This window comes from Perca flavescens, chromosome 22 (assembly GCF_004354835.1).
Source record: "Perca flavescens isolate YP-PL-M2 chromosome 22, PFLA_1.0, whole genome shotgun sequence".
In the NCBI taxonomy this organism is placed as follows: domain Eukaryota; kingdom Metazoa; phylum Chordata; class Actinopteri; order Perciformes; family Percidae; genus Perca; species Perca flavescens.
In genome coordinates this window covers 1,276,231-1,303,944 of record NC_041352.1, presented here as the reverse complement: position 1 = coordinate 1,303,944, position 27,714 = coordinate 1,276,231, and the positions used below count along the sequence as shown (strand labels likewise).

General features: G+C 39.8%; 1 protein-coding gene across 3 annotated transcripts in view; it reads right to left on the bottom strand.

Annotated features, from left to right (window-relative positions):
* The window catches only part of zcchc2 (zinc finger, CCHC domain containing 2), a 33,900-nt gene extending 6,461 nt beyond the window's left edge, over positions 1–27,439 (bottom strand). The window contains exons 1-11 of one of the 3 annotated variants that reach the window (XM_028569044.1): positions 26,435–27,439; positions 21,201–21,321; positions 20,602–20,672; positions 13,816–13,887; positions 11,272–11,372; positions 9,806–9,909; positions 8,483–8,545; positions 6,799–6,853; positions 6,497–6,617; positions 1,558–1,625; positions 1,086–1,156 (exon numbers count right to left, since the gene is read on the bottom strand). In XM_028569044.1, the coding sequence (XP_028424845.1) occupies positions 1,086–1,156; positions 1,558–1,625; positions 6,497–6,617; positions 6,799–6,853; positions 8,483–8,545; positions 9,806–9,909; positions 11,272–11,372; positions 13,816–13,887; positions 20,602–20,672; positions 21,201–21,321; positions 26,435–27,232 (1,645 nt within the window). In that variant the 5' untranslated portion in view covers positions 27,233–27,439. The remainder of the gene's footprint in view (positions 1–1,085; positions 1,157–1,557; positions 1,626–6,496; positions 6,618–6,798; positions 6,854–8,482; positions 8,546–9,805; positions 9,910–11,271; positions 11,373–13,815; positions 13,888–20,601; positions 20,673–21,200; positions 21,322–26,434) is intronic. The other 2 variants (XM_028569046.1, XM_028569045.1) reach the window with 2 other exon arrangements.
* Positions 27,440–27,714: the final 275 nt, after the last annotated feature.

Here is a 27,714-nt window from a genome sequence, read left to right as displayed (position 1 = left end):
GTAACAGTCTTGATACGTTTGAAAATGGACCTGAGTGGAAGCAGCAGTGGGGACAGTGGCCGAGCATGCGTTTGTGTACACACTACATTGAATGACAGCGTACGGGAACACATTCCACATGTGCATAGCATTGTGTTTGTAATCTGGCTCTCTTATTGTGCAAATAATTGCTTTGCGAGTTTTACATTTAAGGAGAAATCAGGCGCAAAATGAACCTAGGGGTTAATAACACGTGTACCGAGTCAACCTTTCTCTGGGACATGTTTTCATGCTAACCCAATGTGTCTGTAGCTTGAAACAAGCTAGCGCAAACCGCTGATTAGCTTAACGCTAGGCATTCGGGGCACAGGGAGAGTAAAAATAAAATCGCTATTTTCTACCACTAACAAGGCTCAAAATATCACCACACTTCCGCGGTAGCATAATGAGGGTCCCTACATGTAAACAGAAGCATTGACAACTTTGTAAGTCTACAGACAGTTTATTAAAAAGAGAGTTTAGAAAGACATTACCTTCGGTTATAGAGGCAACTGCCATCTTGGGACAGCAGTCACGACCAGTCAAACCATGAACGCTGTGTAACCAGTAACCAGTAACATAGCTCAAACACAGCGTTCGTGATTCGACTGCTCATGACTGTATTCCAAGATGGCGACACTACTGTCTTTCTAAACTATCTTTTATTTTAATCTAAGAGGCAGGATGCAACCAATAGGAAAGGTCAGTCCTTAGGTTTGTAAGGTTTATTGTGTTGATTTCTACCATCATGCAGACAATTCAATTTCAATTTTATTTATACTGTCAAATCATAACAGAAATTATCTCAGGAAACTTTACAGATCGAGGAGGTCTAGACCACACTCTATAATTTACCCAACAATTTCCCATAAGAGCAAGCCACTGACTGTGCCTGCTTCCTGGAGGCAGAACCACCCAAATATTGTTTTAAACTTTTGAACATAATGCAGGTGATTCATTTTGACATATGTTTAGCGACTCAACCAGGAGGATTAACATTGTTTGTTATGTTAACACTGCCATGTTGCTTCTATTACAGACATTGCAACAGCCATTTAGACACTCACTCTTCCTCTGAGGCGACAGAGCTGCTACCAACCTACCGTTGGCTATAAAGGCAGCACCCTTCCCCTTGTCCCTAAAAAAAGACAGAGATGGGACACAAGAGGACAGAGTGAATTCAACAGAGAAAGACAACAACAAAGAATACAACTGCGGTCCGTGATGAGTAGAGTCACAGCCAGATTATAGACTGATGGGCGTTTAAGAGTGCTCAAGTCCTTCCACGGTACAGTAACACGAGTAGCTTTAAGATCACTAGCACTACACTCTCTCTCATGTCTAAACAGATCACAGACTTGATTAAATCATTTTCATCTGCAAAGACATACGACTGTGACTTTAAATAAAATCCACTGATAGCTTTTATGTGGCACTGTAAGCATGACATCTGTCATTCATCTATATGTTAATAAGCAGTTTCACCCTCTAGCTTTGATACCTTCAAGGTCACTATAACACGGTCATAAACTGACCTACCTGTCTGTGGGCAGGCCCCTGTTCTTTGTTTTAGTGACTGGATGGCTTCTCTTCTCAGTGTCCTGGTGCTGTGAGGAGAACAGGCAGTCAGGTTCAACCAAAACCTTTAACATAACATTACATTTTTAATAGAGAATTCCTCTAGGAGCTGGGTGACCATATATTTAGGATGACCACTTTTTGGCACGACACCGGTAGCCTGTGAACCAATCAGTGCGTTTATATGCAGTTTAAAAAAATATATTATATTCGGGTTAAAGGACAATTCCAGCGCAAAATGAACCTAATGGTTAATAACACATGTGTAGCGATTTGCAAGTCTCTGTGGGACATGTTTTCATGCTAATCCAATGTGTCTGTAGCTTGAAACAAGATAGCGCAAACCGTTGATTAGCTTAACGCTAGCCTTCGGGGCCATGGGTAACTACACCACTAACAAGTAAACCGAAGCATTGAGAACTTTGTAAGTGTACAGACAGTTTATTAAAAAGATAGATTGTTAAGACTGTACCAGTCGAACGACAAACGCTGTGCAACCAGTAACCAGTAACATAGCTCAAACACGGCGTTCATTGTTCAAGTGGTCATGACAGCTTTCCTGAGACGGCGCCTGCCATACACGAAAGGTACACACGCAGATTCCTCGATTTATAGTTAGCTCAAATATTTTTACAATTTAATTGGATAATTGAAACCTACAGTATATTGCTCCATGTAAGGTACATAATTATGATCCAAACATCCCAGACATGTAATTCAATGTTAGGATAGATAGGTTTTTGGAGGAAAGTGGTCTTTTGTGTTGCACATTTTGTTTATATTTATTCTGTGTGCTGTAGATTGTTACTTGTAAAAAGAGATGGTATACTTCGGTCTTCATTTCAAATATAACATTGCTGCATTTTGGAAGAAACCAGAAAAATCACAGTTGGAATCTGTCTCTTTTCACATTCTATGGAAATAATTAGAGATGCACCGATAGAGCGGCCGGTGACCGGAATTGGCCGGTTTTCACGTGCTCGGCCATGACCGGCAGGTCAGTCTGACATATGGTGATTTCATGGCGGTCAATGCTTCAATTAACTGACAACAGAAGTTATACGAGTTACAATTCTCAAGGACGCACACACACACGCTCTTTTTCCTTTCTCTCAACTTTTCCGCCGTGTGTGGCGGGTACCCGTGCGTGTGGCAATGTGTGTGTGTGTATATTGGGAGAGGTAAGGATTTTGATTGCATAGCTTTGTTGGTGGGTGGGGGGGAGAGGGACAATTGAGCACATGATAGTTTTAACTGTAAATTAGGTGTGACTGTGGTTGTAAAATTGTATATTTTAATGTTTTGTATTTCACTTGCATGGAATTTTTATTGTGTTAATGACCTGTCAAGGGACTACGGGCGGAAAATAGCACTTGTGCTACAGCCTGGCACAATGCATCTCTCCTTGTTCTTATACAAGGTTAATGTTAACTTGTGCATTGTCCCTGTTTTAAATAAAATGAATCTGAATGTATGAAGCCTCAATTGTGACAAAGAGCGAAGAGCAAGAGAGAGAGATAGAGAGAGGGGAGGGGGGGGGGGGGGGGGGTGCTTTGTCAGCTGCCTCACTCGCACTCACATATACACGTAGTCTTGACCTATATCAGTGAGATTAGCGGTGAGTACTCCCATTCACGTGGCAGTGTGTGACACACTCTCACCCCCACACAGACTGCTGGATGGCTATGTTCCCGCAGGCCTTCATGTAACTACAACATGGAATGATTAACTAGTGTTCAAGGAATTGTCCCTAAATGTAAACTGTGCTGCTGAGCTTTACAGTCGGGATAATCATTAGACCAACACTGCTGAATGCCTCTACTGCTGTTTCACGAGAGAGAAACAAAACATGTTGACCCAGCACCGCCTTCAACAAAACAGACCCACAAACCAACATCCCCTCTTAAAGAAGACCTGGAATGCTCATTTTCAGGATCGTACTTGCATTTTGGGCTTCTACTAACACATGTTTACATGCTTTAAACATTATTTTTCTCATACTGTCTGAATATGCCTGTATTCACCCTGCGCCCATATTTTTAAGATGGTTGCGATTGGTTAAAAGAAATGCAAACAACCCAAAGCGTTTTTTCTCCTACCCTATTTCCGTATGTGTGGTAGAGCCAGACCTTACTTTGCAGCACTGTGGAGATAGGTCAGGCTATGCCAGACTAGTGTATTCTTAATGCATTTGATTTAGGGTTGTCAAGATTAACACGTTATTAATTAGTTAACGCAAATTCCTTTTAACGTCAGTCAACACAACGCAGCGTTGGACGGGCTATCGCACCTCTGCGCACGTCAGGGTTACTGACTAATTTGTACAATAATACAAAATTGTCATGAATACAAAACGTTATTAAGTGTAATGTTTTCTATTTTGAAATATTGATCAATAAATTGTCAGTGATGTTGAATATACAGTACAGTAGTAGTGTAGTAGTGTACGGTTCGGCATGCATGTGAACCGCGGATTAATTGCAAATGTAACCAGCTTGTTCAGGGAGTCTGGGCCATGCTGATAAAGCGGTCCCATTTGTTGTTCATGCGTACTACCATATGGCATCAGGTGTTAAAACCAACTGTAGGCCTACCAAGACTTGGAATTAACTACTATTTAACGAGATGTTTTCACAGGTTATGAAATTGTCTCAATTTAAAGTGTAAATTGCAGGTTACATTTTTCATGAAGTTAAGCAATGTGCTTATTAAACATAAAGATTATAGCCGCCCACCTTGTTTTGTATGGCTTTTTATAACAAAATGTTGAATATAATATGAAAAGTTGGTACTTTTTACAGTGGTTTTAAGCACTCCCCCTCCCTTCCACTAGGCGGTGTGTGACGTCCTAAGAGAGACTCCAAGAGTCTAACGGCTAGTAGGCTAGCAGTTATATTGGAGACCTAGCTAGCTAGCTAAAATGGTAAACTATTGTGTTTGTGCGGGATGTCCGAGTACATCAGAAACAGGGCAGAGGGTCCACCATTGGTGCCTGGGTGAGGTTTGTGGCTACGAAGTGGGCTGATTTTACTGCTGCCTCTGGGACCCACTCTCTCCTCTGCTGCTGCGCTGTGGCGCTGTGTGTGCGTGTGTGTGTGTGTGGCCGTGTGTGTGTTAGAGACGGCCGGCCAGCGAGGTTATCAGGTGCTTGTTGAGTTTATCTCCGAAAAGACAGTTAACCACAGGTTCCCGTTAATCTTATGATGGACATGCGTTGTGATATTTAAACAAACGATCTGTCAACGGCGAAATAAAAGCCTCTTATTTACGAGAGCGGTCTGAGAGACCTCCGGTTTACAGGGGTGAGTCCGAGCGAGACTGTCCGAGCGACGAGCCAGCGGCCGGGGCAGGCGCTGCTGGTTGTCACGTTACTTTATGGAGCTTCTCAACTCTGAAAACTTTGAAGCAAATTGTCAATTCAGCAACCGTTTTAGGAAGACTGCCTATATTTGAAATCTAAACAGTTAATTTCTCGCCTAAAACGTTCTCAGAAGTGAATTTAGTGATGAATAAGATGGCGAAAATGGATAAAATTGTCCCGTTGTTGGCCTGTCTATGTACCCGCTATGGGTTGCTACTCCCTCTTATGACGTCATCACCCAGTTACTGTAAAAAACATGCTACCTTTGAAGAAACCCCAATAAATGTTATTTTAACGCATTTTAAGACAGAAATGTTTAAATACATACATATTGAGCACTTTATTTACATATTAATTGGTTGTGGTGGTTAACCTGCACTTTACACTTTAATACTGATAGACGGCAGCTCAGCCCGCCGTGGACGGACAGCAGTCGGAGCTCCAGCGGAAGGAGAGCACATGCCTCGCGTTGCACATAGCCACCGAGCCATCACAGTTTCTCTCACACTTTAGTTACTGTTTGCTTGAATTTATTTTTTTGTATCAGCCTGTTTATCCCACTCAGTAGCAGGGGATGTTTTTTTACATACTTGCAAGAAATAAACAAACAGATATTAAATTGTACTCAGTTCTGCATTTCTGCTACTTTCAGTATTCTGCTAAAATACAACAAATGTAACCGTGCACTCAGCGTCTGTCTCCATAAAGGACAGAAGACGGCTGGCGAAATTCACAAGTTCAGGAAAGGTTGGTATCGGTCTCGTGAACACCTTTACACAATCACACATTCACCATCACCGACCCGACTCTTAGCAAATTGCGCCTGCTTTAGAAAGTTAACTAGTCGCAAGTTTGCGGTAAAATACAGTTGGGTTGTCGAGGTTAAACCCAACCCCCCCCGCCACAAATTGCTTTCTAATCTGTGGGAAACACTGAACAATGTGGCAACATAAGTGTGTAGCTCACGAAATATTAAATGTATACTTGCCCGGCGTTTTTCAAACATATCATATTCAAAGTCTTCAAACATCATTTCAGCTAACTGGCATAAATGGAGGAGAGGCGGGAGACCAAATCAAGAAACGTACGTGATGGTAAATAAAACGTTGACACACATCCAACAGATATTAGAGCTATATTACGTCAACAGATAAGCCTACAAACAATGCATTTGGTTTTAAATGTTACATTACATTAAAGGCTATCGACGGAAGATCACTCAACAATTAATTTTATTAAACACAACATAATTCCATGACTTTTCCAAAACATCAAAGGATTTCACCTTTTTAAGGATTCCATGACTTTTCAAGGCCTGGGATTTTGATTTGGAAATTCAGTGATATTTCCAAACTTTCAAGGATTTTACTAATTCCTTTACTTTTCCAGCCCTGGAAAATTAGATTTTGAAATTCCATGACTTTTCCAGGTATTGTAAACCATGATTTCAGTGATACAGTATGTACTGCAGGAAAAAGAGAAGGAACCTTCTTTTCACCAAACACTTTTGGCCAGCCCTTTTCAGCCCTCAAGCCTTACCTGTTCCCCCTCCTGGCTGCCCCTCAGTGTACAGCTCTTCCTCCTCTCTGCTGGACCATTGAGCTCTGCAACGTGGCCCCCTCTCCGACTATCTCCGTGGGAGCCCTTCGCACTAGAGTGACTGGTCGAGAAAAGAGGAATATAGCGTAAGTGTGTATCAGATCATGACATTTTTTTTCACTCTTTATTTTTATAGGAGAGCTGAAGACATGAACTGTACAATATTAAGTGATATCCTACTTTTTATGATGAAGATGAAAACATTACAGATGCACAGATCAGACCACAGACAGTCTACTTACCCTTGACATGGACTCTTGGTCCCGTGTTTCTTCTTGTGTCCTTGAGCATACGACTCTGAGGGAAAAAATGACCAAAACACCATTACACCGACTGTTTATCAATATTCAATAACAGTGTTTTGTATGCCGTTTAAAAAAACAAATTGTTAATCATAAAAAAAATATTCAAAAGACAATATTAAATTTTGTTGCTGCAGTTGTTCTTAATTCTGCTAAATCTCTAAGCAGAATTTTTTTGCAAGACCGTAGACATTAAAATACCTATGTGGAACTTTTCAATGTTTCTAAACTGTTCAGATTTCATCTGTCTATGACCTATAGCAGCAAACGAGACTAACAGTGAAGAGAACGCTATTTCTATATAGTTTTTATTAAAAGTTGCCCTGCCACACGTGTTTCATTACTTTGTGGTGATGTCTGAAGTTCTTCTCTAGTGACTGGTTACCTTGTTTCAAGCCATTCTAGCGTGGTATAGAAAGCCTGCAGGAAGACTCAGCTCGATTTCTGCCAGTTCTCATTAATAGTCAACAAGCTAAGCTGTTTGAATCTGATTGGCTAACAGCTAGCCAATGAGAGCCTGGCTGTCAGAATCCTTTACCCAGCCCAACTGGGCGAGCTCATGAATAGTAATGAGCTCAGGCAACATGACGTCAGACTGACCAGCTTTTTATTAATGTTACTTATGTTACTCATGTTAATTTTTTTCTGAATGTGGCATGTAAAGCATTCTTTAACAAGCTACCAACAGAAACTAGTAACATATCCAGTGAGAATTTGGTGTTTATTGGGAGGCCTTTTCATGGTGTCATGCTAGCACTGACCCCCTGCTTTCAGTCTTTGTGCTAAACATTGCCCTGACCACTCTCTGTACTGGACACACAGATATGAAATTGATTTAGTCCTAAATTCTCAAGCTAAGGTTGAAGTATGACTACTAATAATACTACTTCCAGTTACACACACACACACACACACACACACACACACACACACACACACACACACACACACACAGTTTTGGGCCTTTGATTTTCTCCCTGTTGTTTCTGACTTTGCAATATGACTATCATTGGGAGCATTGAGAAATTTTTCATGACAATCCATGTCCATACATTAAAAACTTCTTTTTTAATTTTTAATTTTAGCCTTCCTTCTTTGTATCTCACTGTATCATGTCTCTTGCGTTGACTCTGCTTTATCCCATTACATGCAGCCCTGTAAATAAATCAGTATAGTTTTTCTATTGCACAATTTCTTTAAGGTTAAAAGAAAGTGCTTGTTTCAAAGCAGTAGAACATAAATCTAACATACACAAGATCTTCTAGCATTAACAATTCTGATGCAAGTATGAGCCAGGTATGGTCTGTAGTTACTGCTGCTCCAGCGGAACGCAGTCCGGCATGTGATCAGGCAAATATAGCTGTGAAATATGAGTATTTGAAACAGACTCAGGCTTTCCAAACGACCTCCAAAAATAAACGCTAGTTAGCTTTTCACGTTTACTATGTAGCTGCAGCTGCAACGGCAGCCCTGGCCGTTCCTTTGCTTTGTTATATCACACAATCGGGCCTCATTCACTGAATATACATGCTCTTGTGCATTTCTTTTGTCCTCTTTGCTGCGCTCTCCCTGCCACTTCTTAACACTGGAAAATGAGTGGAATAATCAAATAATTTCTTCTTACCTTCCTCCTGACTGGAGGCATCAGAACAGTCTCCTTGGTAGGCCTTACCCAGCTGGCAGTTACCTAAAAAGAAAAAGATAACTTTGTTTCTTACAACAGTCATCACACAATGCCCCATGAGGCACATCTCAGTGACATCTATGACAGTACAGGTTTCCCCAGCAGTCACCGTTTGTGGTTTATTGTTTTATTCTTTGACAACTTACTTAATTGTAAGTTGCTTTGGATAAAAGGTCAGCTTAATGACATGTAATGTAATGTAATGTAACATCTGTTTGGACATCTACAGATATGCAGTCGTAACATCCAGTCTGTGTGTATGCGGATTAATAATGATGAACCATGTTTTTCATAAAAGAAAATAATAAAAAAGTAAGTATTGTGTGCTGATAGATATACAGCGTTTTTCCTGACTCAGAATGGGCCTTTGCACGGACACATATTAAGCGGGGGGAAATTTTGAGCGTCAGAGACCTTAATTTCCTGCATTCTGATACATATTTAGGCACACATTTATGGTGAAAATGTCTTTATTTATGTCAAGGAAAACACAATATTCTGTTGGCAGGTAACAATTCAAAATCAAAAAATATAATGCAGTAAGGGGGCTTTCACAACCAGGACCATGGGCCCAGATCTGACTACAATTAACCCCAAAGTCCAGTTTATTTAATTAATATGAACAGGGTTTTATGGTAACTTTGTTTTGGAGCACGTTTTGCTCCTAAGTTGAAAAATTTAGGAGTGACTGTTGTAGCTAATTTGTACAATAATACAATAGTGTTATGAATACAAAATGTTATGAAGTGTAAGGTTTTCTTTTTTTATATATTCCGTAGCCTACTCCAGTACCGCTTGCATCAGGTGTTAAAATGAACTGTACCAAAACACAAATCGCCTACAACCCCACAAAAGCAACAATGCCGTTCCCGATTGCGCTATTGAGCTAAAGGGACACTACATCCTCATTTAGAACGAGTCGTCTTCTTCATTGGAGTTTAATGGCAGCAGGCATCTGCAATGTTGCATTGCTGCTACCTTCTGGAACTAGTCCATTACTGTACCATGACAATTCAGTCTGATATTGGTCAATATCTAGGTTATTTAGTAGGGAAGAAAACGTGAAAAACATTGTTTGGAATTGGGAATCAAAATAGAATCGTGATTCTTACAGATATAATTTTTTTTGCCAACACCCCTAATTGATGGGGTACTACTATCTGCAGTGGAACACAAAATCTAGAAATGTACATAGTACCAAGTGAGTTGAGTAGAGTCGAGCTGTACCATACAGTGGAAATGAGACATTAGTCTGATACTCACATCTGCAGCAAGTAGGTTTTGTAGAGTAACTGGAGTCACAATTGAAGAAGCTGCAGACCTTTCTGGTCTGTCTGAAGACTGGAGGAGCAGACAGGAACCTTTCCCTAAAGGCAGAAAGAGGGGAAGAGGCAAAAACAGAGAAGAAGGGAAACCTAGCCATTAAGTTTTTTTTTTTTTATTCCTCCAAGAATAATTAATACATGATGCAGCAATTTAGCTACATTGCATTTGTGATATGCAGCTGAGCAAAGCTTAGGCATACTCAAATCACCATCCAAACATTTTTCCTTGCGTTTCCACAAAATATTTATGTACAATTCCTTGTCACATCCAAACTAGTTCTCAAAGTTTAATTTTTGAAATCCTTTTTGCATCTAGAAGGAGGGACGAATCCTATGATAATTTTAAAAAACCCACAATTTTATACTTTCACGGTGAATAATAGACCTATACATGTTTTTCACAATATTGGGTTTTGTCTGGCTGCGATCAAACCATAACATACTTGTCCTTAACATGCAAATTAGTGCTTAATGAAAACAAAATTGCAACCATCTGTAGACGTCTCTTGCAATGCCAACATACTGTAGTTGAAATTATAAAGCAAAAAGCTTTCCCCTGGCACAAGTGAAGCCTAGACCCATAAAAGGTGAGAGGATCACTAGAGCGAGCAGAAAAGATGATTGCAATGCAGCTGGGTCGTGGGCTGGGCTGCTGATGAAAAGGCAGATAAGTTTCACTTCACACAAAATAAAACTGATGGACACCTTGTTGTGTTTGTGTATGTGTGTATGTGTGTGTGTGTGTGTGTGTGTGTGTGTGTGTGTGTGAGAGAGAGAGGTGCATCACCTATTTAAAAGCGATAATCATGTAATCTGAGTGAGCCTGTACTCTAGAGCAGAGGTCTCCCCAGGGTGTTAGGGTGCATGCTGTTGTTTTGACCACAACAGGAAGTTAGTTATTAGGGTTTGACCGATAAATGAAGCGCTAATGCTAGTAGCTATGTGTTAGCTGAACTTTACGGCGCATATAATGTGTGTGCACTAAATATTTTGTATGTCGTTTTTTATATAATGTTGTTTTTTATATATATATATATATATATATATATATATATATATTTATTAACTGTGTAACACCACTTGAGCCATGGTGAAACGTTGTTTCGTGTATATGGTTGAAATGACAATAAGACACACTTGAGCTGAGTTGACTGTCTCACTGTCTGTCTGTCTGTCTGTAAACGGTAGGCGTGGCTTGGGAGTATACTCTAAAGCAGCGAAGCAAGTGCATTCTGGGATTTTGTGTCCTTCATCCATATTTTTTCGGCCTAGAAGGCACCAATTCCTAAAACAAATTCACATTTCTACTACATAAGTGACCCAATTTAAAGATATATTCATCTTTCCAACGGTGAAATATCCCTTTAAATGACCACAGTTGAGACCGTGTTAAATGTCAAGTACCTAAGGTTCTTCTCCACCTCCCTGCTCTCATTACGGTCGCCCTGGTTCAGAAGCCTCAAGATGCTCTTCTCAAAAGACTCAGTACACTGATCCTTAGGAAGCTGCAAAAAAAACAATGACAATCATCCACACTATAACAGACAGAATATTCTTCACACAAAATCTGTCTCGTAGTCTCTCTGTCTGTATTATTTGGTCTTAAGGCAGTAATAAAGCCAAATGGGGGGTGCCTGGGTAGCGCACCTGGTAGAGCGTGTGCCCCATATACTCAGGCTCAGACCTTGCCGCAGCAGCCGCGGGTTCAATTCCTGCATTTATTAATTTTCCCCTCTCTCTCCCCTTTCATGCCTAAACTGTCCCATCAAACAAAGTCTGTCCTATCAAACCTAAAATGCTAAAAAATAATGTAAAAGTAATAATAAAAGTATGTAAATGTATGTATGTATATATATATATATCACCAAATGGGCTTTTTTCCATACATCAGGCATTTTGCCTTGGAAAAGCACAGGTGTTGTGTTCTATAAAAAGGCCTAACAGGTTCTCATTCTGACATTGCTTTGAAACTGCCCATGGCACCGATACACTTGTCCTAGGGCTGGGCAATATATCAATATAATATCGATATCGCGATTTGAGACTAGATATCGCCTTAGATTTTGGATATTGTAATATGGCTTACGTGTCTTTTCCTGGTGTTAAAACTAAATTTCAGTAAAGTGATGTCATTTTCTGAACTTACCAGACTGTTTTAGCTGTTCCATTATTTGCCTTTACCCACTTATATATATTATATCCATATAACTAATGATTATTTACTATAATACTAATACTATATTACAGTAAAATTACTTGTTGGCATGCAGACGCATCATTTGCCTTAGTCATTTTCATAAATGAGGATGTAGCTTTGTAACTATGGAGCCCCCAGAGTGTTCATGTACCAAATAAATAAAAAAAACAAATTGGGAAATAATCACATTAATAAATTGTGTAAAATATACAGTATAAATAATAATAATAATAATCTAAGCCCACATTCTGACCTAGCTAGTTAGCCAGATAGGTAGGTAGAATCATAAACTTATGGCGTTTTTCCATTACATGGTACCTGCTCGACTCGCCTCTACTCACCAACAGGTACTTTTTTTAGTATCACCTCCGTCGAGGTTCCGAGCGAGCTGAGGCGATACCAAAAGGTGACGTGAAAACCTGCAGACTGCTGATTGGTTGGAGAGAATCGTCACTAATCACCGAACAAGCACGCCATATTTAAATAGTTTAACCAGCTGTGGGTTTTTTGCTGCCTCCGGCTTCTTTAGAAACTAAATGGGTCTTCTGGCAAACAGCCACATGCCGAGAATCAAAAACACAACACACCTTCTAGTTCTGGGTGTGTGTTGCGTTAGGTCACAGCAGTTTCCTGCGGCGTCGCTATGACGACCAGCCACGCTCACCTCACGCATGAGGCGGTACTAAATCTGCAATGGAAAATGGAGGACGGGGCACCGCGGCCGAGTCGAGTCGAGCTGGTACTAGCAGTGGGTAAGCGCCATAAGCCAGGTCAAAGAGTTTCAGTTTGTGTGTTAGTGTACGGTGTGTATTTACAGCAGCAGCCGGGAGTTGGTTGGTTTGACGTTTCAGCAGGTTTTTCAGTTGTCTATCTCATGTGCATGTCGGAACACGTATAATTCTATCACAATCCATCCAGCTGTCTACACAGGCCACGTGATTGCTTGGCGTCTTGTCATGTGAAGCCTATTTTTACACTTCAAGCCTATTTATTTTTTACCCAGTGGACGCTTTTGACTACAGTGATTGTGTGTTGGACTCCGAGTGAAAGGTAAAATTAAGGATGAATAATGAAATAATATGTGGAATTATGAAACGTGACATCAAATAAAACTTGACGTGAAATAAAAGTTTGAAAAGTGTAATTACGGAAAAAAACTGACTTTTGAAAAAGGACAGGTTGACATTATGTTTATATACAATAAAATGTATATCCAATGAAACTTTTATTAAATTATTTAAAACAATGCTTTAAAAAACGTTATCATTATGAGTGGAGTTTCAATAATTTCTTAAATTTTTTTCCCAATAAAAGTTTATTTATACATGTTTTGTATTCATAATGTATTTTTTTATTTATTTAATATTTAACACTTTGGAACTGCAAATGTAACAACAGCACCATCAATTTTTTTTGAAGATCATTTTTTGGGCATTTTAGGCCTTTAGTTATATACTGTAGGAGAGCTGAAGACATGAAATGGGAGAGAGAGGAGGAATGAGATGCAGCAAGGGCCGCAGGGCGGAGTTGAACCTGCGGCCGCTGCATCGAGGAGTAAACCTCTATATATGGGCGCCTGCTCTACCAGGTGAGCTACCCAGGCGCCCATAAATCCAGAATTGAAGTCCTAGTCAGAGTGGTAAAGTTGACGTGAAAGGAACTGTGGTTTTTCTTCTGTGTGACTGGTTAGATTTTCAAATGTTTGTCACTGCACTGGATGGGTGAAAAATGACAATAACAAAAGTGGGTACCTTAAGAAGGAAATTCTCCAGTTCCAGATGGGTTTTGGTCACACTACTAGAAGAAGAGTCTGACCATTTCACCTGAAACACAGCAGAGGACATTCTCTATCACTGCACAGGAAATGGGGTTATGCTAGAACTTCATGGTACAATGTCGTAAAAGTAAAACACACATACACCCAAGTACACACCCAAACAGACAAGATTACACCATATTGATTTAGGGGATCTATTTTTGGTGATCAAGTGTCCAGACAGGCATGGAAGACAACTGACATTCAACTTACACAACACCAAAATGACTCGAAAAAAGTAGGAGCAGGTCAAAGTCTACACAAACATGCATCCCTTCTAATCTCTCTCTATAATCATGTAGATATGGCATTAGTTATTCCCATTCAGAAGCCACATATGCTTAAGTTATGTAATGGTTGAGACTTTAAAACTTTTCATATTTATTAATAGGCATGTGTCATTTCATCCAAAAGCATAATTTATATACGATATCCATCTATAGAAATGAATACTTTCCTTTTTTCCTTTTTCTTTCGCTTTTATTTTGAACATGTAAATACAATACAACATCCAAAGAAAATAGTAATGTAAAAAAGAACAGTTAAAAAAATAAAACTCCAGAATTTCTTGTACTTAAAGACCTATTTACACATTCAAAAAGGAGGAGGAAGAAGTAAAACGTATGTACTCCTACCCCTTCATACCCTTTCTTTCCTATTAAATGGGTTCTACTAATAATATAATATAATAATAATGTTATAATAATAAGTCAACAGAGATAAAAAAAATTGTAATTAATGGAAATTCATATATTTACCTATAAACAATAATTCTACACATATTACACATTGTTCAATGTAAGCCCAGATTATTAATTAATTGCACTGTTGTTATCTGTACCTCTGGAATATAGTTTCTTTGAACATCTTTTTAAATTGGAATATGTTTGGACATTGCTTTAATTCATTACTTAGTGTGTTCCACAATTTAGTGCCGCTGACAGATAGACAGAAACTTCTCCTTGTAGTGCAAAAACTGTGAGTCTTCAAATTTGACTTTCCCCTCAAGTCATAGCCCCCCACTCTTTCAGAACATATTTTCTGTAGGTTGCCAGGCAATAAATTGTTTCTCGCTTTGAACATAATTACACCTTTCTGAAATTCAACTAGGTCAAGTAATTTTAATGCTTTAGACTGTAAAAATAGTGAATTGGTGTGTTCCAAATATCCAGTGTTGTGAATTATTCTTATTGCTCTTTTTTGAAGTATACTTAACGATTTCAATGAATTGTGATATGTGTTACCCCAAACCTCTACACAGTAACTTAAATACGGTAACACCATTGAACAATACAAGATGTGAAGTGATTTGTTGTCTAAACTGTGCTTTGCTTTAGCCGAAACTGCAATACTTCAGTATTACTACAGTTTTGCTTGGATGTTTTAAATGAGGTTTCCAGCAAATCTTGTCATCTACAGTATAATCACTCCAAGAAATTTCATTTCACATACTCTTTCTATATTAACACCCTCTATTTGTAACTGTACATGATTGATTGATTTATGATTACCAAATATCATGAATTTCATGAAATTTTACTCATATTTAATGATAGCTTATTCATATCAAACCACTGTTTTATTTTTCTGAATTCTGAAGTGATTATATCCAAGAGTTGCTGTAAATTTTGACCAGAACCAAAGATGTTTGTATCGTCTGCAAATAATACAAATTTCAGTAATTCAGATACTTTACATATATCATTTATATAGAGGATAAATAATTTTGGTCCCAATACTAAGCCCTGGGGGACACCACACGCAATGTCCAAACATTCAGATGTATAATCTCCCAACTTCACAAATTGTTGCCTGTCTTTTAAATAACTGCTTAACCACTTCAACACTATCCCCATAATCCCGAGCCGTTCCAATTTATTAATTATGTCATGATTAATTGTGTCAAATGCTTTTTTCAAATCAATAAATACTCCTACTCCATATTTCTTTTTGTCTGTGGAATTTGTGATTTCTTCAATGAGATCAATTAAAGCTAGTGATGTTGACCTGTTTTTTATACATCCATATTGACTATCAGTAAGTAATTTGAATTTGTCTATGAGTTTGTCTATGAATTTGTCTAATCTGTCATTGAAGAGTTTTTCAAGAATTTTTGAAAATTGTGGCAGTAAAGACATCGGCCTGTAATTTGTGAAGTAGTGTTTATCTCCAGTTTTATACAAAGGTATGACTTTTGCGGTTTTCATTTTAGTTGGAAATTTACCAGTTTGGAATGACAAATTAAAAATGAGTTAATGGTTGTGAGATCCCCTCAATTACATTTTTTACTATCTTGATATCTATTTCGTTACAATCAGTGGATGCTTTAGTTTTGCATATTTTAACAATGTCTATTATTTATTTTTCCTTCCACAGCTTTAAGAAACATTGAGCATTGATTTCTTTCAATAAGATCATTGTATCTGTTATCAGTTATCTGCGGAACAGGAATTTTTTAAGCTAAATCTGGTCCAACAGTTGCAAAATAATTATTAAAATTATTGACCACGTCCTGCATATTATTAATGTTCTTTTCATTACAAGTGAAATGCTGGGGATAATTAGACTGACTCATACCCTTTCTTATAATACTACTTAGTATATTCCATATACCCTTCATATTATTTTTATTATTATCTAATAATTTACAATAGTATTCTTTCTTACAAATTCTCATAATCCTAATTAACTTATTTTTATATTTCTTATATTTATTTTCTGCTTCTATAGTTCTGTGTTTAATAAATTCCCTATAAAGTGAATTTTTTTTTTACAGGCATTTTGTAATCCTTTTGAAATCCACGGTCTATCATTGTATTTTTGTTTTTTGCAATATTTTTTTAATCGGACAATTCTTATCATATAATAATTTAAATATTCTTAGGAATTCTTCATATGCATTGTCAATATCGTTTTCCTGATATATTATTTTCCAGTCTTGTGAGAGCAGATCATCTTTTAGTGCAACCATTGACTCTTCTGTTCTGACCCGTCTGAATAGAGGTTTATTCTCCTTTTTAGATGTATAGTTGTGGTTGTAAACTGTAAAAACTGGTAAGAGGTCACTGATGTCATTTATTAATAGTCCACTCACTGTGTTGTTATCCATGTCATTTGAAAAAATATTATCAATTAATGTTGCACTGTGGGAAGTAATCCTACTGGGTCTGGTAATTTTGGGAAGAAAGCCCAGACTATAGATTGTACTAATAAAATCCTCTGTCATGTTGTGCTTATTAAAATCACCACAGATGAACATAACTTTCTGATTTGTTTTTGTATTGAACCTGCATCCAGTCTTTGAATTAATCAATATTAGAACCTGGTGATCTATAGATGCAACTTACAATAACATTTTTTTTTTCCCTACAAACTTCTATTGTAACACATTCAAGTAAATCATCCACCACTGCTGACATATTTTCCACCACCTTGTAATTTAATTTCTGGTCCACATACAAAGCCACACCACCCCCTTTCTTGTTTTCCCTGTTAATACAACACATGTCATATCCTTTAATTTCAAAATCTGAACCCTTTTCACTAGTTATCCAAGTTTCTGATATAGCAATTATATTGAAAGGCTGTTTAAATTGATTTAGATAATGTGTAATGTTATGAAAGTTAGCATATAGGCTTCTACTATTAAAGTGGATTATAAGTAATTGTTTTTCTGTCTTAACTGAACAATTGAACTGTTCATTATTGTAATAAAAGCAATTGCTGTTGGTGTTGAGGAAAAAGTTGTTTACTGGATCAATATCATTTTCCAAGTCCTGTGAGTGATGTTCCGTGTATTGAAAGGTGTTCAGCTCTAGTTTGTCCAGATCAACAATCCTCTGTAGTAGTCAACAATCCTCTGTAGTAGTCAACAATCCTCTTTTCTGGTCTTTATACGAAAAACATGCTATTACACAGAATCTTATTTATTTTGTATCACAAAAATACTATCAGTATGACTCAGTCAATATGCAACTGTGGGGATGCATAACTGTCTTTACACCAGATGAATTTATAAAGACAAGTGAGATGATGCAGGCTGTATTTATAGCAAAGCTATGCTCCGTTATCTTATCAAACTGAATTGGTTTTGGCCAAGTATTTAAACTGTCTTTAATGACAATACAAAGATGGTTTGTGCAATTATGGTATTTGGAATGTGTTACAGTATTAGACTTCGACTAAAGACTAAGTAGCGCAATTATATAGGAAACCATGAATATTGGATCAAGGGTGTCTCGGCAATATGGACAAAAAAACATCTTGGTATTTTTTAGACTGAATGGCGATATTTCGCGATATTTCTGAATATACTCTGTATTTTCTAGGAAGTGTGCTAGATTCATTTTAGTCGTAAGTCAAAGCCACATGTGAGATGTCACAAGCACTTTAATCAAAACAGACTGTAATCAAATAAAATGCAAAGACAGGGTCTCTTCCCGATTTGAAAATATACAGACTACAAAAATTATCTAAAATAAATAGCCTAAATTAAATTAAAACAGGCCCTTCAGTTTATTTCTATAACAGTAACTAACTGAGTACAATAACAGGTTCTCCTCTCCTGCTTAACAGGGAAACCTACACTGTACATTTACAACTTGACTCTTAATTCTTGACTGTTAATTCCACCTCTGCTTCGATAGCCACCAGCTGTCTGCGTTGAGTGCATCCACTGTCTCACACTGGCGCTATCTCACACACAGTAGGCTTAAACTTGAGCCATTCCCCAAAGGAGTTACGTTACTCTATAACACAAGTCGTCATTCTCAACCAGTTGCGTTTTTCTCCATTATTTTCCATTTCAACTTGTATTTTGTTGTTGTTGTTTCAGGATTGATTTAATCTATGAAGTAAACAAGCCTGTCTGTGTCGGTTTTTGCGCTGGGAGCCGGGGGAAGTCTCGGAGAGCAGACACAGTGCAGCCGCTCCATTGCTCGCTCACTTTCTCGAGCTCTGGCCCGATCGGGCAACTGGCTGGTTGTATTATGGAGGTGGTTGGTCTGTGTGCGCTTTAGAAAATACATTGATTTGAAAAAAATTAAATAAAAATGTGATTCAGATTTTATCTACCTGGGCGGGTCTCAATCCACCTGGGCAGGGTGCCCAAGCAGAACCTATGTATGGGAAACACTGTTAATTATGCTTTATGATGACATTAAACATGCCTATTAAGATCATGGGTGCAGTATGAATACATGTGTTACTATCTGTGCGTGTCTTTGTGTGTTAATTGGTGGTTTGGTCCAGTATAAACAGATGGAGAGTCAGAGGCTCACTGTTGTGAGTGCTGTTGGCTTGACTGAGCTTCGTCAGTCAAGCCAACAGGACAGTCTCTCCTCGCCATCTGTTTTGCTGATTTTTCTTTCTGTAATTGAGCACTAAATTACTCCTATTTGTTAATGTGAATCTCTGTTTGGAAAACATGAATTTATTGAAGGGATAAGCATTAGCAATGATAAGCAGCCTCACTCTGACTGACTATGGAATTAAGAGTTTGGGATTAGCATAGTCCAATGGTCAACTGGGGCATTTGCCCCAGTTTTGCCCACTACAACTAACCCACAGACTCACATTTGTGCCTGTAACAATATGGACACATGTAGAACCTGCCTTTTGGAAATATGTCATTTGATCCGATAGTGAGAGGATGTTGTTTAGTAAATAATCAATCATCACTTGCTCTGTTTAGATGGTAAAAATGGATCAATACCACCAATTTTATAATAAGGGCAGGAGCAGGTATGGAAATGTCCATCTGTTTCTGCATGTGTTTGTTGTAAAGAAGGATCTTTAGGTATATAGTTGATCAGTGTGTCTGAACATGGTTTTTGGACTAAAAGAGACCATGTGGAAATCCCACTGTCTCCTTGTGTGTCTGTGCCAGAGAGCCATGTTAAAAAGCCACTAATGTGAGTTGTTTGAAAGCAGGCTTTTTCCTGCACAGAGAAAGTTTTGGCGCTCCCCAAAGAGGTTTTTAGCTAGCGCCAAAGGAAAATCACAAGCGCCAAAACGTCAGATTTTCACCAGCCAGCCTCCCTCTCACCCACAGCCACTACATTTTACGCACGAAGCTGGCGCTGTTTTGACTGGATCCGAACGCTGCGCTGTGAAGCTAGCGCTATCGGGATCTCCTCTGTCCCTGGGGGACCGGTGGTGCAGCGCTGCTGTCTCTCAGTATTGATTTGAGACAGTTGCCTAACCTGTGAAAACATCTCGTAGTCGTTAAATAGTTGTCCAATCCCGTGTTTTGGTACAGTTGGCTTTAACACCTGATGCGAACCATACAGGAGTACGCATTGCCTCCATGAACAAGCTGCAGAGGCGGCGGCCGTCTGTCAGTTAAACTGTATTTCACACTACGATGGTTCAATTTGCACTTAATGCATGCAGAACAGTAGGGGCGTATATTCAACATCACTGAAAGCACATGTGCTGGAAGGTGTTTAGCAGCAGAGCTGAAAACAAGTGAATGTGTGTGTGTGTGTGTGTGTGTTTAGGTGAACTAAAGGAAACTGCAGATATAACTACACTAATCAAGACGGAGTGTTTACAGTCTTCCAACTTAAGATTGACAAACACAGTATCGCACTAAAAGAACACTTCCAGACATTTCACTGGACATTTTAATCAGAAGCAGAGCTGTGTGTGTGTGTGTGTGTGTGTGTGTGTGTGTGTGTGTGTGTGTGTGTGTGTGTGTGTGTGCAGTGTTGTTACCTACCTCAAAGTTGTATTCCTTGTCCATCCTGGTCCGAGAGATGCCCCTGAGCACGATTCCCTCTATATGCACTGCTGCAACAACAGAGAGCAGTAATAAACTATTATGACTCAGTTTCTCAGACAAGTTTAACAAAACAAGAGTTACGTAGCTATTATTAGGACTCAGGAAATATCGACTTCACAAACACAACAAGCCTATACAATCAGAGTCATCATAGCACTTACGAGGAATCAATTAGTACATTAGTGTGTCCAGACAATTTTGCCCTCAAAAGATTATTAAGGAAACACTTAAACTGGAGAGGGCTCTACTGTATATGTCGCTGTGGCAACAGTCAACATAAAAAAGCATAAAAATCAATGAAGGGCCAAGTAAATTAAGTAAGAACCAAACATAAAAATGTAATTCTAGCTATAGTAACCCAACAAGCTTTATGGATGAAACATGTTAAATGTGGCAGGCAGTTCCCCCCAGCACGGTGTTTATTCTAAGACTTGCTTTGGTGGAGTGAATCAAATGAAGCCTGAAGAAATCCCCAGATCAAAATGCTCTACGGTTCTCCGTTGGACCTGCAGCAAATTAATGGTTATTATAATCACCTTCTCTTTGTGTTGCCCAGCGGCTGGAGCGGCGGCTCTGGCAGGGAGAATGGGAGGCTGTACATTCCCCCAAATCCAGTGCTGGGGAAGGCAGGTAATCTGTCTCCTGACCCGTCAGCTCCTGAAGACCAACAACACACTAAGTAAGGTACTGGCTCACACTGGTTCGTTACAATTTTGACCTTCAATTACTGGGCGGCTATAATGCATTTCACATGTTTCATACTTATCTAAACATGAAACACACTGATCAAATGCACCATCCCTTTAGGTTTTGCAGCATCATACCCGCAGTAACCAAGATATCATGTTTAATTATTTGACGTTTCAATAGTCTGTATCCACGACGTTCCACTTCCAGGATTGCTCAGTTGCCGCCGGATGCACCTCTTTTTGGCCAGATGTCCGTCCCCTCCTCTGTCTTTGTGTTGGCGTTCTAACCTCCAGTTGATTTCTGAGGACTATGGTTAACTGCTCCTCAGATCTCTGCAAGGTAAATCCAAACCGCTAACTAGACCATCTGTCCAATCTGAGTTTTCTGTTGCACGACTAACACTACTTTTGAACGTACACACGTTCCACCAAAACAAGTTCCTTCCCAAAGCTATTTTGGAGAGGCGCCGTGGCTCCGTCCGGCACTTAGCAAACAAGACGATTGTGATTGGTTTAAAGAAATGCCAATAAACCAGAATGCTGTGTGGACTAACCAGACCCTCCTCTGCAGCGCTGTGGAGGAAGGTCTGGCAAAGCGAGGCTAACGTTTTAATAACAAACCTGTTTGTTAAGTCAAAAGCGTTGAAAGTGCTAATGCTTGAGCACAGTGCATCCACATCAGGAGTGGTCTGTTTTGTTGTCTGACGACTGAGCTACACCAGAGTTGTGGTGTACGATCAGAAGGGATGAAACTAACATGAAACGCAAAGAAACACCAGGAACCACTGTTAGTTTTCAACCATGCTCTATTTCACTGTTCCTCTCTCATTTCAATTATTTGTTTATTTGACAGGGACAGTGCTCATTTATCAACAGCAAAGTACGTGCAAATGAGCCACAGTTAGCTCAGCAGGCTAATCCCTGGCCAGTTTGAAATCATAACCTAAAAAAAATGTAATTCAACAAAATTACTTAATACAGTAAAAGCAACATACACAGACCCTCCCTCTGTCTTTTACCACATTTGACAGTGCCACAGTGCAGACACAGTACAGCACTCTAAAAATGGGATGTGTGATTTTATTAAGAGCAGCGCATCTTCACCAGACCAGGCCCTGACTCCCAATGAGGTCAACCTCCTGGATTTATTTAGAACAGAGACCGCCTTGCAGAGTGTTGGACCAACTGGACGTCTGTATTTGGTACAAGTACAGTGCCCGTTCAAAATGTGCCGGTTTGGAACGAGCCGATTGCTTGGCCCTTGATGTATGGCTTCTTGTAGCATTCTCCAGAACCAAATTGTTCCCAAAAATGACTTACAGAAGGACCGCAAAGCTCTTAATATGCAACTCCACTGTAACCTACTGATTGTTTGACTTACAGTGTACTTTAACTTCAGGGGATAACATTGTAGGCCCTACTGCTACATTTACCTGACAGAGAACATTGCAGATTCAGAATTTAATTGCAAAATATCACAATTGAAATGTGAAGTAATCAGACATTTTCATTATGGACTCATGGCAGTGTTATGAGAGCCAATCAGCATAAAGCTGCGTTAATCAACCACCGGAACCGGACCAGGTACAGAGACGGACTCACAGAGACGGAATCGGCTACGGAATGGGAGTGCGTGTCTGTCCGCAAAGCGACAGACAGAGAGAGAGAAAGAAAGGGGTGCAAGAAAAGGTGGAAGAGTTTTTGTTCAACTACGTTTTAGTGTTGTCTTTTTCATCAACGATATTCCATGTTGATATTGCCACAGTCAGCGTTTTTTCTCGTCATCATTATCCCTATGAATTTAACACTTCAGCAGAGGTGTTCATTTCCATGCAGGCTTGGTGGCTTGTCGGTTAAAGTTGAAGCATGGATTTGATTTGTGGTTTTTTTTGCCGACAGTGATGTTATAAGTTAGCAGCACACTTAACAACCGGCCCCAGGGTGAGTCTGATGAAGACCGTTGTCTTTGCCCGGTCAGCTCCGAGATAGTCTCCCATATCGGCACAGCGCGGCGGGGGAAGCTCCGAGATTACGTTATATCCTGCGGTTTGTTTAGAAGTGGTGAATCTACAGCTCACAGCAACTAAATACGATATAGTGTCTGGATTTTGTTTGATATTTAGTGTCGGCAAAATGGCTTCTTATTGAGTTTCATCTCAGCGAGATGCTCTGAATGAATTTAAGCTGGGCTTTTATTGGGAAGGGTAGACATGGAAGAGCCAGTGTTACGGTAGCCCCTTATTTTCCCTCAACCTTTTTCAGCACAACAGGTGCGATGTTCCTGTCAGCTATCCACTCGTGCTCCAGGAAAAGTGAAGAAACGTTTTGTTGGTATTTGCAGCAATCTTGTAACGTTGGAAGCAGCAAGGAGTGAACCGCAGTCAACGCCGGTAAACTTCCCCCTGTACAAAGCAAGTCATCAGCCTGCTGCGTGTGGCGTCTTTTGTGCTGCAGGTTGTTTGTTTTTTTGTCAATTTTTTCCTCAACCTTTATCATTCGGCCGTTTAGTTTTATTCACTGTTTTGGGATATCCAATGCTATCCAATGCTGTCCAAACTGCTCCTAATGCTCCAAATTCCAAAACCCAACTTCATCCAGTACCCAGGAAACCAAGCGTGAAGTAGATTGGATGAACAGTTCATGAGATATTTCAAAGACAGACCACGCAGGCACGCACACACTTCCCGATTTATTAGATAGATGCTAGGGCTGGGCGATACGGAGAAAATCAGATATCACGATATCATTCTAGGGTTGACAATTGGTGCTTTGACAAAATATCTTCACATGGAGATTTTTGATAAATAATCATCAGTAATGTGGACATAATGTCTAAGTGGGGAAAAGGCAAATAATAGAACAGCTAGAACAGTCTGGTAAGATCAGAAAAGTACATGACTTTAATGTAATGCAGCCTTTAAAACCATGAAAAGACAACACTTATGTCATATCACGATATTACAATATCCAAAATCTAAGACGATATCTATTCTCATATCATGATATCGATATAATATCAATATATTGCCCAGCCCTAATAGATGCTCACTGTGATTAGACGTTAGACATGGCAGACAGGGAGCAGACAAATACAACAGACAAAGACAAATACAACAGAGTATTTTCACACCAAAGCAGTTTGGTCTGTCCGTTTTGTACCTTCCTCTTCCTTTGTGTTGGCGTTCTAACCTCCGGTGGATTTGTGAGGACTATGGTTAACTGCTCCTCAGATCTCTGCAGGGTAAATCCAGACAGCTAGCTAGACTATCTGTCCAATCAGAGTTTTCTGTTGCATGACTAAAACTACTTTTGAACGTACACATGTTCCACCAAAACAAGTTCCTTCCCGAGGCTATTTAACAGAGGCACTGTTGCTCCGTGTGGTGTTTAGCGCCGCCCAAGACGATTGTGATTGGTTTAAAGACATGCCAATAAACCAGAGCACGTTTTTCTCCCATCCCGGAATGCTGTTTGGACTAGCCAGACCCTCCTCTGCAGCGCTGTGGAGGAAGGTCTGGAATTGCGAGACTATGTAACAGCTGACTTATCTGCAACAAGCTCCAGCACAAAGCACAATCGCTTGTCTCTTTTCTTTTCTCTGTGAAATAATTCGGAATTGTCGACGGAAAACAATAATTGTGAAATATAGAGTAAATATAAAGTCCATTTGTGCTAAATTGGGGGATTGAAGAACACAAAAAGGACGTCACACCAATGGGCCGTTTAAGTGACACTCCCACCGCCGCACAACCCTGAAGCCAATCGCCTGATGGCTTGATCTGGTTTGAACAGGAACGAAGGCAGGAAGACACCCACACAAGTTGAAATTTGTTTTCAGCGGTTGACCCTAAAGGGTAAGGGGGTTTTCATTTGCTGGTAGGAAGCTCTGACACTTGAGAGTCTGCTGCAGAACAGCTCTGCATTCCTAACATGACTTCAGATTAGGGAAGTGATTTTTCCATTTATATGTGTACATACTAGGGCTGTCAGAATGAACGCGATAATAACGACTTAACGCAAATTCCTTTTAACGCAACTATTTTTTTTTGACACGTGATTTGTAATATAGAGGTATGATTGGAATTATGTTTGCTTGATTGGCAGGTGTCTCCCACTCAACTCGGTCGCCACTTGGTCTGCCCAGCCAGGCTTCATCCTCCTTGGCAAAAATTTGGATATTCTGGCTTCAGTAACTGACGAGCATTGCTGCAGGCACTAGACTCCAGGGGTTACACAAATAATGTTTACAGAGTTATCTGGAGCTGGAAAGCGTTGGGGTTTAGTTATGAAATTCGGTTCATATTTTACAGTAAGCGATCAGTTAAAAACTCAGTTTACATCCTAATTTTAACTAAGAAAGAGGCTAAACCCATGCTTGTCTACAATCTAGGTTTGTTAAATTCAAACATATGCTCCAATTTTCAGGCAACTGAAAAGTAACAGGTGCAAAATGTTCCTCCAATGTACCAACATGATCCACATCTGACTGGATTTGCAGGCGGTTGAGTAATTAGACAATACTGGATCATGGATGTAACGTTAGATTTAATAGGGGCACCGCTTAGAATCCACCATCCATTGTTGAGGAGTTTCCCTGTACTGAGCATTTAGAAAGATGACGGTAGCCAGTATAGATCCACAGCGCTGACAACTAAGACAGACTGTCATGGAACCAAAGCAACAAGTCATAGAAATACCCCCAAACATTTGAACATGTCTTGTGCAACTGGTTGAAACCACTTACCGAACTTTAACTGCTGGCCGGTTACCAACTAGCTTAACGTGTTTGCTAACGTTAACTCTGTTAGCGTTAGCTGTCCTGCCATGGATGACAGCTCATGATAGGAAAATGAAGTTTCCTGCTAGGCTAGTAGCGTTACACACTTGGCCAATGTAACGTTACGTATTATTGTCTTATTACCTATAACGTAACGTTACATGTATATTTTAATTGACTTGTAACTTTAGCCAGCTAACACTACAGTGCATGAACTCCCTCTTAAAGAACACAAGTTGAAGTAGAGCAAGTTTTGAGCTAGCTTAACATTTAATGGAACTAATGTTGGTTTGTTGCTCATTACCGTTATCTGGGCGTTTATTCTAAGCTGACTCTGACGTCTCTCCTCCTTTATGGCAAGTTCTATTTTGTCAAGCTGCCCCCGGACCATCTCCCGTTGGTGGAAATGGAAAGCTGGGTGGAGAGAGGCCATGGCAAAAAGCAGCGACAACTGCTCCAGAGGTCCGGCCGCTGTTTCGTCAGAGGAGAAGCCGCAGGTCTGCTCAGACCCGCCGTACACATTGTCAGGGCATGGTGGGTGAAATGAGTGGTGGTCAGGGTCCATGAATGGAGGAAGGGTGTAATCATATTTTTTGTAGAACAAGGCCGGGTCTACATGGCTCAGTATCCGAAAGAGTATTCCAGCACATTCCCTGCTTTCAGACCCGAGGAGGGACAGGCAGACCAGGAGTTTGGACCGAACCACTGGATCAATGACGTCCGTTAAAACTCCCAAATCACTCGGACTATTTGCCCGAAACTCAAAGTCTCTTAAAACATGGTAATCTTTCCTAGCGAGATCCTCTAAGTAAGATCCTAAAAAGCGGAGCTCCAGTGGCTGGCACATATGTAACAGCCCGCACATGAACTCAATTCGCTTAGCGGGGTTTAGATGTAGGCCAAACCACTCGAAAACAGTCTCCTTGTCCAGCTGGGATGGACACACACTAGGTGTGGGCGAGTCAGCCAGTCCGCCGAACACTGAAGGAGGAGGTACCACCCGGGGAATATGTTGGTGCTCCGACCGATCCAATGAACCGTCCTCGGCCGTTTCGTCGCCTCCTTCCTCGCCCGTTTTCATCGGTAGCTTCATTTTCAGCATTATCAGCGCTGCGAGAGAGGCTTCAACGTGTAAACAACGGACAAATATACATTGCTGACAACGTACACCGTTTTGTAATGCTGAAAACAGAGGTGGACTGTCAGTCGTTTTACAGTGTTTTACTAGTAGCTAATCATCTGACGCGACGATACTACTGTAGCCCTTGTTTTTTCTACGTTACAATCTTCTTCTACGCCTCTTCCTCTTCTTCCTCTTCTTCTTCTTCTTCTTCTTCTTCTTCTTCTTCTGGTTTTATGGCGGGTTGCTTATAGGTGCATACCGCTCCCTCCTGTACTGGAGGATGTAGCATGACATGCCCTTCCTGGATTACTTTCTATTATTAGGTAAAGAAAGGAATAATTAAAGGATTCAATAATAATAATAATTACAAAAATACAAACAAACAAATCAAAACGAGTAACAATAAAAAAAAAAAACTCCCTGAATTCTATGATACATTCCTTCTTCTACAAATATTCTAC